The following is a 15735-nucleotide window of genomic DNA, read 5'->3' as shown; positions in this document are numbered from 1 at the left end:
GTTTATTTTCTCTCTTTGCAGGAAGAGTTTATAAAATGGAAGGGTTCCCTTTTCTTCAGATTTGTGAGTGTTCTGGTGGACTCAGATGAAAGTATTCAGAGGTAATTGGCTTTGTTTAACCTTTGTTTACTTGCGATATCAAAAACTTTGTGACAACGAATGCAAGTTAAATCCACAATGAATGGAATTCCATAAGATTTGTGAATGGCATGCTGTATGTGGCTGAGTGATCCGAAGACTATTATTAAAAAAGCACTTAAAATAACAACAACTTGTATTTATATAGTGCTTTGAATGTAGTAAAATGTCCCAAGGAGTGTTAACAAACTGATGACAAACCACATAAGGGAGATATTAGGGGAGATAACCAAAAGCTTGGTCAGAGTTGGGGTTTAAGGACTATCCTAAAGGAGGGTCAAGAGGGTTAGGGTGGGAATTCCAGAGCTTTGGAGCCTTGGCAGCTGCAGGCATGGCCACCAATGGTGGAGCAATTTAAAATCGGGGTTACTCAAGGCCGGAATTGGAGGAACGCAGATATCTTGAAAGCTTGTATGGCTGAGAAGATTAGAGATAGGGAACGGTGAGGCAATGGAGGGATTTGAAAACAAGGATAAGAATTTTAAAATCGAGGCATTTCTTAACTAGGAACCTACACAGGGATGATGGGTAAGCGGGATTTGATGTGAATTAAGACACGGGCAGCAGAGTTTTGGATGATCTCAAGTTTGTGTAGGGTAGTTTACTCCTAGGCTGGCCATGAGTGTGTGGAATAGCCAAATCTAGAGATAATAAAAGCATGGATGAGGGTTTCCACACCAGATGAGTTGAGGCGCGGCAGACTCGGGCGATGTTATGGATGTGAACGTAGGTGGTCTTAATAACTACATGAATATGTTGTCAAAAGCTCACCTCCAGGTCCAATATGACACTAAGGTTGCGAACAGTCTGGTTCAGCTTCAGGCAGTTGTCCACTTTTTTAAAAAAAAATTGAACTTTTCTGGTTTTTTTTGTAAGACTTCCACAGTTTTCATGTTAATTTTGTTTCACATTTATATACAACTTTTAGATGGAAAGCAGTCTATTCTCCCTGGCAGTGTTCCCCTGTACCAGCAGTTAGGAAGTGCATTGTTGTGTTGCAACATGAGCTTGCATCGACCATGGCAACACACTGATTAGTGAACTGTCTCTGCAGCCAATGGCTTTCTTAACAAAAGAAAAGAACAATTTTAATTGTATTATTGCCTTGAAATTATAATCATGTGCAGTTATGAGACCAGCTGAGCACAGATAATTTAAAGGATAGTCAACATAAGAAATAGGAGCTGGAGTGTACCATACAACCCCTCAAGTCATGGTTGATCTTCTACATCAGCTCCACTTTCCTGCCCCATCCCCATAGCTCCAGATTCCCTTCGTGTCAAAAATGTATTGATCAGTCTTGAATGTACTCAACAACTGAGCATTCGCAGCTTTCTGCGGTAGAGCATTCCAAAGGTTCGCAACCCTCAGTGAAGAAATTTCTCCTTGTCACAGACCTAAAAGGTTGGCCCCTTATCCTGAGACTGAGCCCTAGTTCTGGACTATTCAACCATGGGGGAGAACCTCTCAGCATCTACCCTGCCAAGCCCTCTTTAAATATAAAAAAAAAATGAGGGTGAGCAAAGGTCACTTGGCCTATTGAAATTCACCCTTTAAGTACATTAGCCACCAAATGGATTTTTGAGTAACTCCTTTTTTTTCCACTTTCCTTGGTAGAACATTCCAAACAGTTGGCATCTTCAGTGTAAAACTGTTTTCCTGATAACTGTTCTCAGCTCCCTTTTTTATTTATGTCCTCTGATCCTACCACATCTTGGTATGTGTTGAAGTTCTAACCTGGGTTTGCCTTTACTTTGGCAAAGTAATAACAAAGCGGTTAATTTCGAACACCCTCTGCCCGCTCCGCCAATGCCTTAATTTTGAAGCAGAATCCAGTGCTTCTGTTTGTACATTTTGCTTTTATTTAATGTGATTTCATACTGACATTCCATTCTGCAAATCGACTGTATGTAAAACTGATTTCTATTCTATTTCAGATTTGCACAGTTCTGTTTAGTCTACCTGCTCCTGAAAAGAAACCCAGTTATGTTCTCTCAACATTTTATTGAATGCATTTTGCATTTTAATGGCTATGAAAAACATGTAAAATACAATAAATTTCCTCAAACTGACCGGTATGTAAGCTTTACTTCTAGATGATTAACAGAAAATTATAGTAACTCACTTTGACAATAGCCATGCAAAAGATACCCATTAATCAATGACATCTTAATAGATTGTGTATAAACTGGTGACCCTTGACTCTTGCAATTGAGTAAGATAAGTGCTAAGGGTATATTCTGTGATGTTTAGTTTTAGACCGATGGACTATTTCATGAAATAACGATAGTGTTTGCATTCTTAAAACTAAATTGTAATCTGTTCAAACACAAAAAGGTGCCAGTGATTTCATTTGTTTTTAGACAACTTGCTCTCTGTTTTAGCCTTTCCCTTTGATTGTCAGTAATGCTGTGCATCTTCGAAGTTGCAATTTTGTCCAACATGAATCAGATTTTCTTAAAATTATAAATTCCAAATGTGGATATTTTGAGCTACAGGTATGGAAATTCGCAGGATTCTGAATTCACTTTCATTGTGAAGTGGTCTGGGCAAGTTGTACCATTTATCTGTTAGCAAGACAAATTAATATTTTCTTAATGTGCTGCCACTGTCTCTACTACATTGAATTTGCTTAATTTAGTGTTTTGAGCTGGGGTTTCATGATCAGTGCCAATTTTTTAAATTGCCTTTCCATTGTATTTACTCCCACCAATCTTGTTTTGCATTTGGTTGTTAGTAAGCGTAATGTAAATTAAATTGCCCAGTTGAAGCTGAAAATCCTAGGGTAATATTTAGTGATAAGCTGATTTTATACTTGTGGGCTCAGTAGCTGCTTCAAACAAGTGCTGTCCTATGATGGCTTCAAAGCTCGCTGTTGATGTAAAGTGGTTAGAAAGAAAATGAATTATTGTAACTTCAAGCTTTTTCAAAGGGGTATGAATTGTGACATTGACTCTGTTTAAATGTTCAAGCAACAGTTGTGTTCATAAAGAGCAATAATTCTCCAACGGTGCATATGGGTCTCCATTTCACACCTGTAAGATCATTGTATGAAGTGCCATAATTCTTTCAGCATTTTTAAGCAGTTGATAAAATTGCTCCTATTTGGCTATTCACCATGTAACTTCCTAAGTTTGTCTTATTACACATATTTAGCATCTTTGGAGAGTAGTACACAACCTGACCAACTGTCTTGTCCTGACAGGGAGAAGAAACTGTTTTCCTTGAAGGGGAGTAAAAACAGAGAGAAGCGAATGACTATTTACAAGTTTCTGTTGGAACATTTCACAGATGAGCAACGCTTCAGCATCACTAATAAAATTGCTAATAATATTCTAGGTATGGATTTGTTTGTTCCTTTGGGAAGTTTCTAGTGCATTTGTAAATCAAGTTAAATGGAGAATAATACATTAAGATTATTAGAGGTACATCACAATGGAGGGGTTCAAAATAGCGTAATCTCAACAGTGTAGAGGATACAAAAAAACATTCCAGTAATAGCTGTAAATCAGGAGGTGGAAGGAAGAGAGGAACTTGGTGACATTACAATCATCAGGGAAGCGTTACTGAGCAAACTGATGGAGCTGCAGGCTGACTAGTCCCCGGGTCCTGATGGACTTCATCCTAGGGTCTTAAAAGAGGTGACTAATGAGGTAGTAGATGTGTTGGTGTTAATTTTTCAAAATTCGCTAGGTTCTGGAAAGGTTCCATCAGACTGCAAAAGAGCAAATATAACCTCTCTATTCAAGAAGTGGGGGAGGCAGAAAACAGCTAACGGTAGGCCGTCTGTCTTGGGGAAGGTGTTAGAATTGATCATTAAGGGGGCTATAACTAGGCACTTACAAAAACTCAAGGTAATGGGGGATAGTCAGCATGGCTTTGTGAAAGGGAGATCATGTTTAACCAATTTATTGGAGTTCTTTGAAGGAGTAACATGTACCATGGATAAAGGGGAGCCCGTTGGCGTACTGAACTTGGATTTCCAGACAGCATTTAACAAGGTGCTACATAAAAGGTTACTGCGCAAAGTAGGAGATCATGGTGTAGGGGGTAACATATTAGCATGCATAGAAGATTGGCTGGCTGGCAGAAAACAGAGAGTATGCATAAATGGGTCCTTTTCTGATTGGCAGGATGTAATGAGTGGAGTAATGTAGGGGTCTGTGCTGAGGCCTCAACTTTTGACAATTTATATCAATGACTTAGATGAGGGGAGTGATGACACGGTAGCTAAATTTGCAGATAACACAAAGATAGGTAAGAAAGTATGTTGTGAAGAGGACATAGGAAGCTTGCAGACTGTTATAGATAGATAGATTGAGTGAGTGGGCAAAAATGTGGCAGATGGATATAATGTGGGAAAATATGAAGTTGTTCACTTTGGCAGGAAGAATAAAAAAGCAGAGTATTACTTAAACGGAGAATGACTGCAGAACTCCGAGGTGCAGAGGGATCTAGGTGTTCTAGTGCAGGAGTCACAAAAAGTTAGTATGCAGGTACAGCAAGTAATAAAGAAGGCTAATGGAATGCTATCCTTTATTGCGAGAGGAACTGAAAATAAAAGTAAGGATGTTATGCTTCAGTTATACAGGGTATTGGTGAGAACATATCTCTAATACTGGGCTGAATTTTATCGGCCCCTCGAGGCCATAGGTCGCAGCGCAGGGGCTGGTGAAATTCTATGGGGAGAGGCCTGCCTCAACCCGCAACGTCAAGAAGGGCCCGACACATATTACTGGTGGCAGGGGGACTTCAGTGCAGCAGCCATCCCACCCCCCACCAGTCGCCTGGTGGTGGGCCCTTCATCTCCATGTTAAAATGAACCTTAATGATATTTAAATTAACTTAAATGCAGGTGGCAGCTGATTTTTACGGTCTCCGTTAGGCCTTCATACTCCATACGGAGTTCCAAGGCGAGAACCTAGTGGGGAGCGAGGGAGGAATAACATTTTCAGGGCGGGATGGGTGGAGGAGTGGGGAAAACAATTTTGGTTGGATGTGGGGTTGGTTGGAAGGGGTTGAAGGGCAAAAGATTGAAGGTTGTGGGGGGAAAGTTCGGGTTTTTGAAAAATCCAATTGGTCATTTTGGGCAATGAAATGACCATTGGGTGGGTTAGGGAAGGGCCTCCATCACAACAGTTTTTATTTAATAAAATTTTACAATAATATACCTTTAAAAATTAAAATAAATTGTAAGGGCTTAAAGCCCTTTAAAAATGGCACCTGCGCGGTGGCGCCGGACGCTGTTGCTGGGGACACGGCGGCTGCCCCCTCTATCATCAGGGATGGCCGTTCTGCCCCCTCTATTTAAGTGAGACCTGGCGCGTAATATCGCGGGGGCTCAGGGATGGCGCATCCTCATGGGATACATGCCACCATTAGAGTGTGCCGCCGCAAACTGTGGCGCACTCGTAAAATTCAGCCCACTGCAGTTTTGGTCGTCTTATATAAGGAAGGAAGGATGTGACTGCGTTGGAGGCGGTTCAGAGGAGGTTTACTGGATTGATACCTGGAATGCGCAGGTTGTCTTATGAGGAAAGGTTTGACAGACTGTGTTTGTATTCACTGGAGTTTAGAAGAGTGAGGGGAGACTTGATTGAAGTTTATAAGATCCTGAACAGTCTTGACAAGGTGGCTATGGTTAGGATGTTTCCTCTTGTGGAGGAGTCCAGATCTAGGGAGCACTGTTTTAAAATTGGGGGTCGTCCTTTTAGGACAGAGATGAGGAGAAATTTTTTCTCGCAGGGTTGTGTGACTTTGGAACTCCGAAGGTGGTGGAGGCCGGGTCATCAAATATTTTTAAGTTGGGGGTTGATAGAGGTTATTGGGGGACGTTGGAAGTGTGGAATTTGAGACAAACAGATCAGCCATAATCTTATTGAATGGCGGAGCAAGCTAGAGGGGCTAAATGGCCTACTTCTGCTCCTAATTTGTATGCAATCTCAATTTGATGTTCAGGTGACCATTTATCATCACGCCGATTCATAATTCTGTTTTTATAACGAGGGCCATGTACGCCATGCAGTCTCCATGCACCACTCTGCCCAGCCCACCCCAACCCTGTCACTGTGAGTGTGAATTTTGATGGACTATTCGGCAAAGGGAGTATCATTGCTGAGCCCATTCCTGTCCTCAGCCATCGCCTGTGCACAGGATTCGCTGGGCATCAATCGGAGTGTAGTCCTGGCTGATTTCTTTTTTTTTAGCTTCTGTGTCACCTTACACCATACCAGATATAATTAGATAACCCAATACAGATAGGGGGGTTGATTTTCTGATGTTTGAGTCTATGTGGCTTAGAACCTTTTCTAATTTTATTTTTGACGAAAAAATTGCTCTAATTGTCCTTGTGTAAACATTAAACAACATTTAGCCTTAATACACACAAACTAACAGTTAAACTGCTGCGTACTGGCAGTGTCAAATAACAAAATAGTGAATTGATCCATGTAAAATAACAGTTCTATGACAATGCATGCAAGCTTTGTGTTAATGGAATAATGATTGAGAAAGGAACATTATAAAAATACTTATTAAATCCATATTTCTTTGAATAGTCCAGATTTAAAATTAAATACACTTCCAATTTTAAAACATATAAATTTCTAGAGTTTATATCTTCCCTAAAATATAAGGGCATATAAAATTTCAGTTAAGTGCCAATTTCAGACTGGTTATTTTTTGGAAAAGTTATAATATGTACGTGTGGTTTTTCCAGCCTGTTTCGTTGATGGGGTACTTCCTTTGGATATGGAGGCGAATGAGTTACTCTCGGATACTTTTGTGGTGATGAGTTGCAAGGAGATCAAGCTCTCTTCTATGAGAACTAAACCTGCGGACGAAGCCGAGGTGGATGATGAAATGGCCATGGCTAATGCAGTTATGCAGGCAGCGCAGAAAAAGCTCATATCTCAGGTAATTGATCTGTAACTACAAACAGGCGAACGGCAATGGACTTGATGCTCACAGTATAGTTAAATAAGGTGAACTAGTGAGTATATTATAATATTGTCGCAATTTCAAAGATTTCCATGTTTCTGTTCCATATTTTAACAAGCACATCTTTATACACAAGCTGTGTGATCTGCTTGTGTGTAGTAATGCATTATAACACCTTTGAGACATTGTGAATGATTTTTAGTAATTTAAACAGGTAATACCTTTACATTGTATCAGGTTTGTTATTCGACTGAAGTAGCTGAATCTCCATTAAAGAATAAGTCCTGCAGTTATCAAGTCATTGCAGGGCAAGAGGAGATTACTGAGAAACGGAGGGGAGAGTCATGGAATGATCTGAAAACAAGAATGAGAATCTTAAAATCTAGATGTTGCCGGACTGGGAGAAAATGTAGGTTTGCCGAACACAGGGGTGGTGACCAAAACGGGGCTTGGTGTCAGTTAGGATACAGGCAGCAGAGTTTTGGATGAGCTGAAGTCAAAGTACAAGACCCACATTATGCAGGATAGCTGTTGCATCTTTCCTAATCTGGTCACCTACAATAGTATGGCAAGTATCTCTAATGTACTGACTTGAAAAAAAACTTGTCTTTCTTGCAGAGTCCTGACTTCAGAATGTAAACTCTCAACCCCTATTGTTTGGATTATCTGGGTCTTGGGTGACCATTAATGAACCATGTAGAAAAGGAACATCTTTCTCAGCTTTGGGATTCCTGCACAAAGCTTGCTATTTAGTCTGACTTGAATTCTGGTCATTTGGTGCCATGTATTGGAAGCATTGATTTTATTTTTTTCCCCCTCAATATTTTTTAAAATAAGACTTTCAATAATTTCTTCAGTTGCATTTTTTTTCTGCTATATAGTTTGGAAAATGTTAGCTATAGAAATAAAGTATAGCTTGTTCAAATACTTCTTGAAATTAATCAAAAGTTGTTTTGGGGTTTGTCCTTTGAATAGTAAAACAACACTGGGAATATTTGATGGGTCTGTTGGGTCTCAGTAATTGCTGAGTGTTTGCAGCTAAGCCTAAACCATGACTGACAAAGTCCATTACAGTGCATTGCAATGAAAAGATTTCTACTCTTCACTGTTGCCACCTATTCAATCAAGCCCATTTTTATTGTATAAAATGGAGGCCAATTGGTTTTTGGGCCATCAGCTAGTTGGCATATCCTGTATTCATGTGTAAAGCTTAGTGGTGATTTTTAGCAGATTGCATATCATATGGACATCACAGCCAAGTTTGATCTTGTTTTCATCCGACATGTACATATGCCCACTTCTAGCATCGGTCACTAGATAATGATCAATGCCAGAATTGTGGCTGTTCCCCCAAAATCTGGAGCATTGATTGTTGTACCTCATACTCAGCACAAACCATGGATCAAACCTGGAACCTTCCTGGTCTGTAGTTTAGCTGCTTATTGGATAAACTTGCTGAGTTATTGGGTAATAACACTGATTTTCAACATCAAATTGAAAATAAATTAACATTCCTGGCATAGGGGCATCTTAGAGAACTGAAGCAAACTCAAAGCTATAAACCCAATGGAGAAATTTATTTTACAGGTTGAGGGAAAGGTAGAAAAGCTCTGCTTTTGCCTGCTGGCATTTGTGCAATGAAAGCATGTGGAAAATGTCCTGCTAACATCAATAGACAAGATTTTTTTTTAAATGCAGTTGAATATAGGAGAAAGAGGGTAACTAGAGAAAGGATTGGCCCACTAAAGGACAAAGGAGGAATGTTATGCTTGGACTCAGAGAAAATGGGTGAGATTCTAAACGAGTACTTTGCATCGGTATTCACCGAGGAGAGGGACATGACGGATGTTGAGGTTAGGAACAGATGTTTGATTACTCTAGGTCAAGTCGGCATAAGGAGGGAGGAAGTGTTGGGTATTCTAAAGGGCATTAAGGTGGACAAGTCCCCAGGTCCGGATGGGATCTATCCCAGGTTACTGAGGGAAGCGAGAGAGGAAATAGCTGGGGCCTTAACAGATATCTTTGCAGCATCCTTAAACACGGGTGAGGTCCCGGAGGACTGGAGAATTGCTAATGTTGTCCCCTTGTTTAAGAAGGGTAGCAGGGATAATCCAGGTAATTATAGACCGGTGAGCCTGACGTCAGTGGTAGGGAAGCTGCTGGAGAAGATACTGAGGGATAGGATCTATTCCCATTTGGAAGAAAATGGGCTCATCAGTGATAGGCAACATGGTTTTGTGCAGGGAAGGTCATGTCTTACCAACTTAATAGAATTCTTTGAGGAAGTGACAAAGTTGATTGATGAGGGAAGGGCTGTCGATGTCATATACATGGACTTCAGTAAGGCGTTTGATAAGGTTCCCCATGGCAGGCTGATGGAGAAAGTGAAGGCGCTTGGGGTCCAAGGTGTACTAGCTAGATGGATAAAGAACTGGCTGGGCAACAGGAGACAGAGAGTAGCAGTAGAAGGGAGTTTCTCAAAATGGAGACGTGTGACCAGTGGTGTTCCACAGGGATCCGTGCTGGGACCACTGTTGTTTGTGATATACATTAATGATTTGGAGGAAAGTATAGGTGGACTGATTAGCAAGTTTGCAGACGACACTAAGATTGGTGGAGTAGCAGATAGTGAAGGGGACTGTCAGAGAATACAGCAGAATATAGATAGATTGGAGAGTTGGGCAGAGAAATGGCAGATGGAGTTCAATCCGGGCAAATGCGAGGTGATGCATTTTGGAAGATCCAATTCAAGAGTGAACTATACAGTAAATGGAAAAGTCCTGGGGAAAATTGATGTCCAGAGAGATTTGGGTGTTCAGGTCCACTGTTCCCTGAAGGTGGCAACGCAGGTAAATAGAATGGTCAAGAAGGCATACGGCATGCTTTCCTTCATCGGACGGGGCATTGAGTACAAGAGTTGGCAGGTCATGTTACAGTTGTATAGGACTTTGGTTCGGCCACATTTGGAATACTGCGTACAGTTCTGGTCGCCACATTATCAAAAGGATGTGGATGCTTTGGAGAGGGTGCAGAGGAGGTTCACCAGGATGTTGCCTGGTATGGAGGGCGCTAGCTATGAAGAGAGGTTGAGCAGATTAGGATTATTTTCATTAGAAAGACGGAGGTTGAGGGGGGACCTGATTGAGGTGTACAAAATCATGAGAGGTATAGACAGGGTGGATAGCAAGAGGCTTTTTCCCAGAGTGGGGGTTTCAATTACTAGAGGACACGAGTTCAAAGTGAAAGGGGAAAAGTATAGGGGGGATATGCGTGGAAAGTTCTTTACGCAAAGGGTGGTGGGCACCTGGAACGCATTGCCAGCGGAGGTGGTAGATGCGGGCACGATGGAGTCTTTCAAGATGTATCTAGACAGATACATGAATGGGCAGGAAGAAAAGAGATACAGAACCTTAGAAAATAGGCGACATGTTTAGAGAGAGGATCTGGATCGGCGCAGGCTTGGAGGGCCGAAGGGCCTGTTCCTGTGCTGTAATTATCTTTGTTTAATATAAATCTGCTTAACCTGTCTATAAACGGCTCGGGCTGGATTTTAAGAAGCCCTCAATGTCAGGATCCATGGAGGGGCGGGGGGGTGGTGGGTGGGTGCGTGAAGATGGCTTCGGATGAGGCCTGCTGTGGTCTTGGCCAGCAGGGCCCAGCCCGATCCTCCCGGCGGCAACGAGGCTCCATGGCAGCCCCCTGTCGCTGGGCGATGGGACCACACTTTAATTTTATTGATTTGAATGTTTAATTTAAATCTACTCGCCCGTGATCTTGAGGGCTTGCCACAATCTTCGGCGTGGTGGCCGGCACTCCCGGGCCTTCAGATCCCTGTCTGGGGAAACGAGATGCCACACTGGGCGGGGGTGGTGGGGGGTGAAGAGGTAAATTTATCAGAATGGGAGTTGTTGGGAGCAGGGTCAAATACATGTAATGGGTATAGGGGATGATGGGAAGGGTTGAACCTTAAACTTTGTGCAGTATGTGGGAGGGAAGGTCAGATGTTAAAGATAAGCTTTGTGGGGTGGGGAGAAAGGCAAATAGTTAATGTAATTATTGTGGAAGGATGGGAAAGAGATGTTGGAACTATTTAATTTTGTTTAGGGGGGGGGGTGGGGTGGTCACTTTAAAAAAATTTAAATATCCCGGCAGGGCTGGCTGCTCTTTGAAACTGGTGTCAGCGCCTGCGCACAGGCAGCTGACACCATTGCTGGGGCCTGACAGCCAGCCCGCTCCATGTGATTGGGGGGAAGAGGGGGGGGGGGGGAAATCCCCGGTTATTTAAATGAGCCGCCGTGCTTGAGATTGCGGTGGCACTTTTGGCGTGAGCCGCCATTTTCTGAGATCGGCGGTGGGCTCATAAAATCCAGCCCCTCATTTTCGCCAAACGTACGCATTCTATCAGAATATGAAGCTTTGCTATTGAAGACACGAAGCAAATGCATTTTTCTTTACAGGTACAAAAGAAGAATTTTATAGAAAACATCATCCCTATTGTAACATCCTTGAAGAGCCAACTGGAACAGAAGCATATCCCAGCATTGAAGGATCTCATGCATTACTTGCGCGTAAGTGACCTCTGCTGGAAATTGCTGTTAGAGCAGTGTTCTTTTGTGCCCTCAATATCTCAACAATCCTGTAGTTATAAATGCACAAATTGTAGTCATTTGAGTAAACTTGTTAACTAAGTTTACTTTTGTAAAAAAAAAAATCTTTGGTGGGATGAATGAGTGGAATGTAATCGTGACTGGGATGAGTTTTCTTAAACTCTGATTTGAGTTTTTTTATCCATTCAGTCCTCTAAGATTTTTTTTTTTAAAAAGCCCTTCCGTTTCTCATAGACATGGAGTTCAAGGGGACATGAATTAGCACTCGAGAAAGACCTTAATATATGATGTGCAAAGTAGAACATTGTTTAGAGTTGGGCTGTGGCATATTTTTGGGGTCGAACAGCAGTTTTTTATACTGCCTTTGGCTGTCTCTGTGCTTGACCTAGCAGGTGCTTGATACTAACATTAAGGGGGCAATTTTGAGCCCCCATGATGGGTTGAGGGAGGGTCAAAATTTTAAAAAGAATTTCTGAAACCCAATTCCGACCCACCTCTACTTCTGGTTTTAATTTAGATGGGTTGGGTGTGGTTGACTATTCCCTCAAGAGTTAGTCAGTAATTTAAATATTTTAATGCGTATGCACCTCAAATTTTACCAGAGTTTTACATTTAATGGCTGCTGGGCAGGTTTCCCAAGGTTTGGGCAACCCAGCAACTGGAGGAAGGTGCCAATGACCAGATCCAGCAGATAAGTGCCTTTCCAGCAATGCTTTTATATTTTTTCTTTTATGTTTCTCTGTAGGAAAAATGGGAGTGCTTCCCTCTGGCCCTTCAGGCAAACCTGCTTCCTTTCCTGTGATTTGAAGCCCCCACCCCAACCCTAATTTTGTGTTCTATAAAACTGAGACACAGGCCAGAAGTATTTTTTTAAAGCTCAGACTCTTGGATGTGTATACACCTTAAGCTCAGTGGACAGGAAGGTGACCTGTTCTCCAGGACTCTGCCAGTGCTGCTGTGGAGCGGAGGTGAAAACAGGTTCAATTTGGCGTTTGTTAAAAGTCCCTCCTTAGGGAATGTGTTTGACATTTACGTGGTGGCCCCTTCTGAAAGTAGGGCTGCTAAGAAAACATCACACATGGGCTACTGCAGGCACCCACACAGTGGTCACACGGCGCAGTTCAGCACCAGTACCCTGCGGACTCTACTGCGATATTGAAAAAGGAAGAGTTTTGTGTTTAATATGGTGTTCGTGTTGTTTTTCCCCTAGGAAGTGATGCAGGATTACCGAAATGAGGTGAAGGATTTGTTTGCTGCTGATAAACAGCTGGCAGCTGAGTTGGAGTATGATCTGAAAAAATATGAAGAACAGCTAGTTGGAGAGGAAGAGCAAAGAGAGAATCTGCCAACAACATTGGAAATGGCAGAATCGACAGGCACACCTGTAGTATGTTTCAGTTGTTCCTTTTTGTCTGATTACAGTCCCACAAAATGCTTTGGGACGTTTTGTACATTAAAGGCACGATATAAATGCAGGTTGTTGCTGTTATTTTTATATAGCAACACAAGTTTACTTTCCAACTTGCGTCTGTACAGGAACCAGTTCTCTCTGTTTCAAGATAAAGTTCTTGAGTAGATGTTAATAAATGGGCAACTTCTGTATATATACTCAGTAGTTTTTAGTTTAGTTTAGAGATACAGCACTGAAACAGGCCCTTTGTCCCAACGAGTCTGTGCCGACCATCAACCACCCATTTATAATAATCCTACACTAATCCCATGTTCCCTACCACATCCCCACCTGTCCCTATATTTCCCTACCACCTACCTATACTAGGGGCAATTTATAATGGCCAAGTTACCTATCAACCTGCAAGTCTTTTGGCTTGTGGGAGGAAACCGGAGCACCCGGAGGAAATCCACGCAGACACAGGGAGAACTTGCAAACTCCACACAGGCAGTACCCAGAATTGAACCCGGGTCACTGGAGCTGTGAGGCTGCGGTGCTAACCACTGTGCCACCCTTAGGGACGTAAGGAAAGTCAGTAATCTGCCTTACTAAGTTTTTCCTTATGAGAAAGTAATATATTTGTATTTTAGTTAAAATGTGAGCATATTACAGTTTAAAAAATTTTTTTTCCTTTAAAAAGACATCACCCAGAGTTTCATCTGCAGTGGTCTCTGGCGCACAAGTTGGAAGCGAGGCACGGTCTCCTGCCAGTACAAAAACGGCCCAACCTACAACACCACCTCAGAGGACCCCAATTTCGGCTTCATGTGGTTTTATTACTCCTAAAACTGGAATCCTGAAAACGCCTAAATTCACAAAACCTAGGTATGAAATGATTCTCTTTGTAGTTTGCATTGCCTTAACAAATTTCTGCAGCGCTTTTGGACCATTATCTCAAATGCGCCACTAATACCTGCTTACCATAACAAATCAAAATTGACTATTTTAACCCCCCCAAAAAATTAAAATATACCTTTTGTTATACATTGATATAACAAAAATATTATGTGAATCTGGAGATTGGTAATTTTACTGAATTGAGCAATGGACTGATATTTGTTCCAATTGGATGGTTTGATATCCCAACACTTAAACCTGAACTCCTGTCAGTCACCTGTCAAAAACCAATAAAATGATGCTGGATCTTGTAAAGTTTGTTATATACTGCAGTACACAGAGCTATAAATAAGACTCGTAATAGAACAGCCATTGTTGGAATGAAATCTTTTTAAATAGTCAGATATGTGCCAAGAGAATGTTACCATTTAGTCACCAGTTGCATGGGACAAACAACTCGAGTGTAATGTGCATGGCACCCTAACCTTTAGTAAATAGCATTCTAGTGAAAACTAAATATTTAAAAAATGCTACTTGTTGAACAGAATCTAGGTAAAGGTTTATGATGCAGAAGTGAATCAGTAGCTGGTGTCACTTATTTATAGCTTCAGGCTCTACCAGCTTTGTTCAGGATTTTATTCTCTTCTCAGTCAAATAGAGAAGAAAATTAAATTCAGACTGGACCAGAATATATGACAAACATAAGTCAGCAATGGAATAGGGGAGAAAAAAACACTGAAGGTATTTTGCATTTGTAAGCTACAGATCTATGTCGCTGAGCACAATGGCCATTCTGAATTCTGCGAAGAAGGCAGCAGAATTGGGCAAGAAAAAGCGCAACAACAGTACTGGGTGGATACCATTGTCTTCCAATGGAAAGAGTGACCCAAAACAAAGACTAACTGCTGGCCATGGTAGTGCTGGAGGTAGGTCACTTCTTGGTGAGGGGGTTTGTGTTAATTTAGTTTGGTCTCTGATCTCTGGCATACCAGCAGTGCCTTTCCAAAAATATAAATAGTCCAATTACAGTTATGAAGTATGCTTCTTATTGTAAAATAACAGGGAGTATTTAAATACCTGAAACTTCAGTACTATGTTGAATATATTATTGTTTTATTTCTGTATAAATTAAGTAGTGTTTTTTTTTAAATAATTCAATTCCATCTCACAAAATAGTATTTCTGTATCTTGCGTGCACAAGGATATACAATGAGGTAATAGAGCTCAGATTAGAGGCTGCCCTCATGCCTAGTTAATGATTACATCTTCAAGTGATACTGTGCCTCATCGACCAGAAAGATCCCAAGTTCAATCAATGGTATGTGTAAAATTGGTTGATCTTTTATACAGCAATAGAGACAGCACAACTGACTTCATTATCCTGGACTAAGGCTTGGGCGGGAGGGTGATGCAGCGATGAGGGGTCATAAATTTCAAATTGATCACCAAGAAAGTGGAGTGCAATTCGTAGTTGCTTTATGCTGAGAGTTGGTGAGGTATGAAATGTTTTACCATGGGCAGTAATTGAGCAGAGGGCACTGCATCCTTTAGGAGTAGATTGGATAAACATATGAAGTAAAGGAAGATGAGGTTTATGGAGAGAGAGCGGGGCAGTGGGCATAGTTTTATATAACTCACAACGAGCTGGCACAGAAATGTTTGGCTAAATGGCTTCCTTCTCCTGTAAATTTCTATTGTTCTATACTATTTTCCAACAGTGGTGCAGTCACCATGCACTAAATGTTTGTTTACTGACTCTTCTTG

At 41.5% G+C, this 15735-nt stretch overlaps 1 protein-coding gene across 2 annotated transcripts in view; it reads left to right on the top strand.

The window, feature by feature from the left end:
- The window catches only part of ncapd3 (non-SMC condensin II complex, subunit D3), a 78756-nt gene that overhangs the window by 46423 nt on the left and 16598 nt on the right, over positions 1–15735 (top strand). Inside the window, exons 25-32 of one of the 2 annotated variants that reach the window (XM_068053919.1) lie at positions 22–101; positions 2076–2213; positions 3344–3477; positions 6857–7053; positions 11535–11645; positions 12895–13071; positions 13775–13959; positions 14737–14897. In XM_068053919.1, coding sequence (XP_067910020.1) covers positions 22–101; positions 2076–2213; positions 3344–3477; positions 6857–7053; positions 11535–11645; positions 12895–13071; positions 13775–13959; positions 14737–14897 — 1183 coding nt within the window. Of the gene's footprint in view, positions 1–21; positions 102–2075; positions 2214–3343; positions 3478–6856; positions 7054–11534; positions 11646–12894; positions 13072–13774; positions 13960–14730; positions 14898–15735 lie in introns of both variants that reach the window. The other variant, XM_068053918.1, reaches the window with a different exon arrangement.

The sequence above is a fragment of the Heterodontus francisci genome, chromosome 22, assembly GCF_036365525.1.
Source record: "Heterodontus francisci isolate sHetFra1 chromosome 22, sHetFra1.hap1, whole genome shotgun sequence".
NCBI lineage: Eukaryota > Metazoa > Chordata > Chondrichthyes > Heterodontiformes > Heterodontidae > Heterodontus > Heterodontus francisci.
This window is presented reverse-complemented; position numbering and strand designations above follow the sequence as displayed.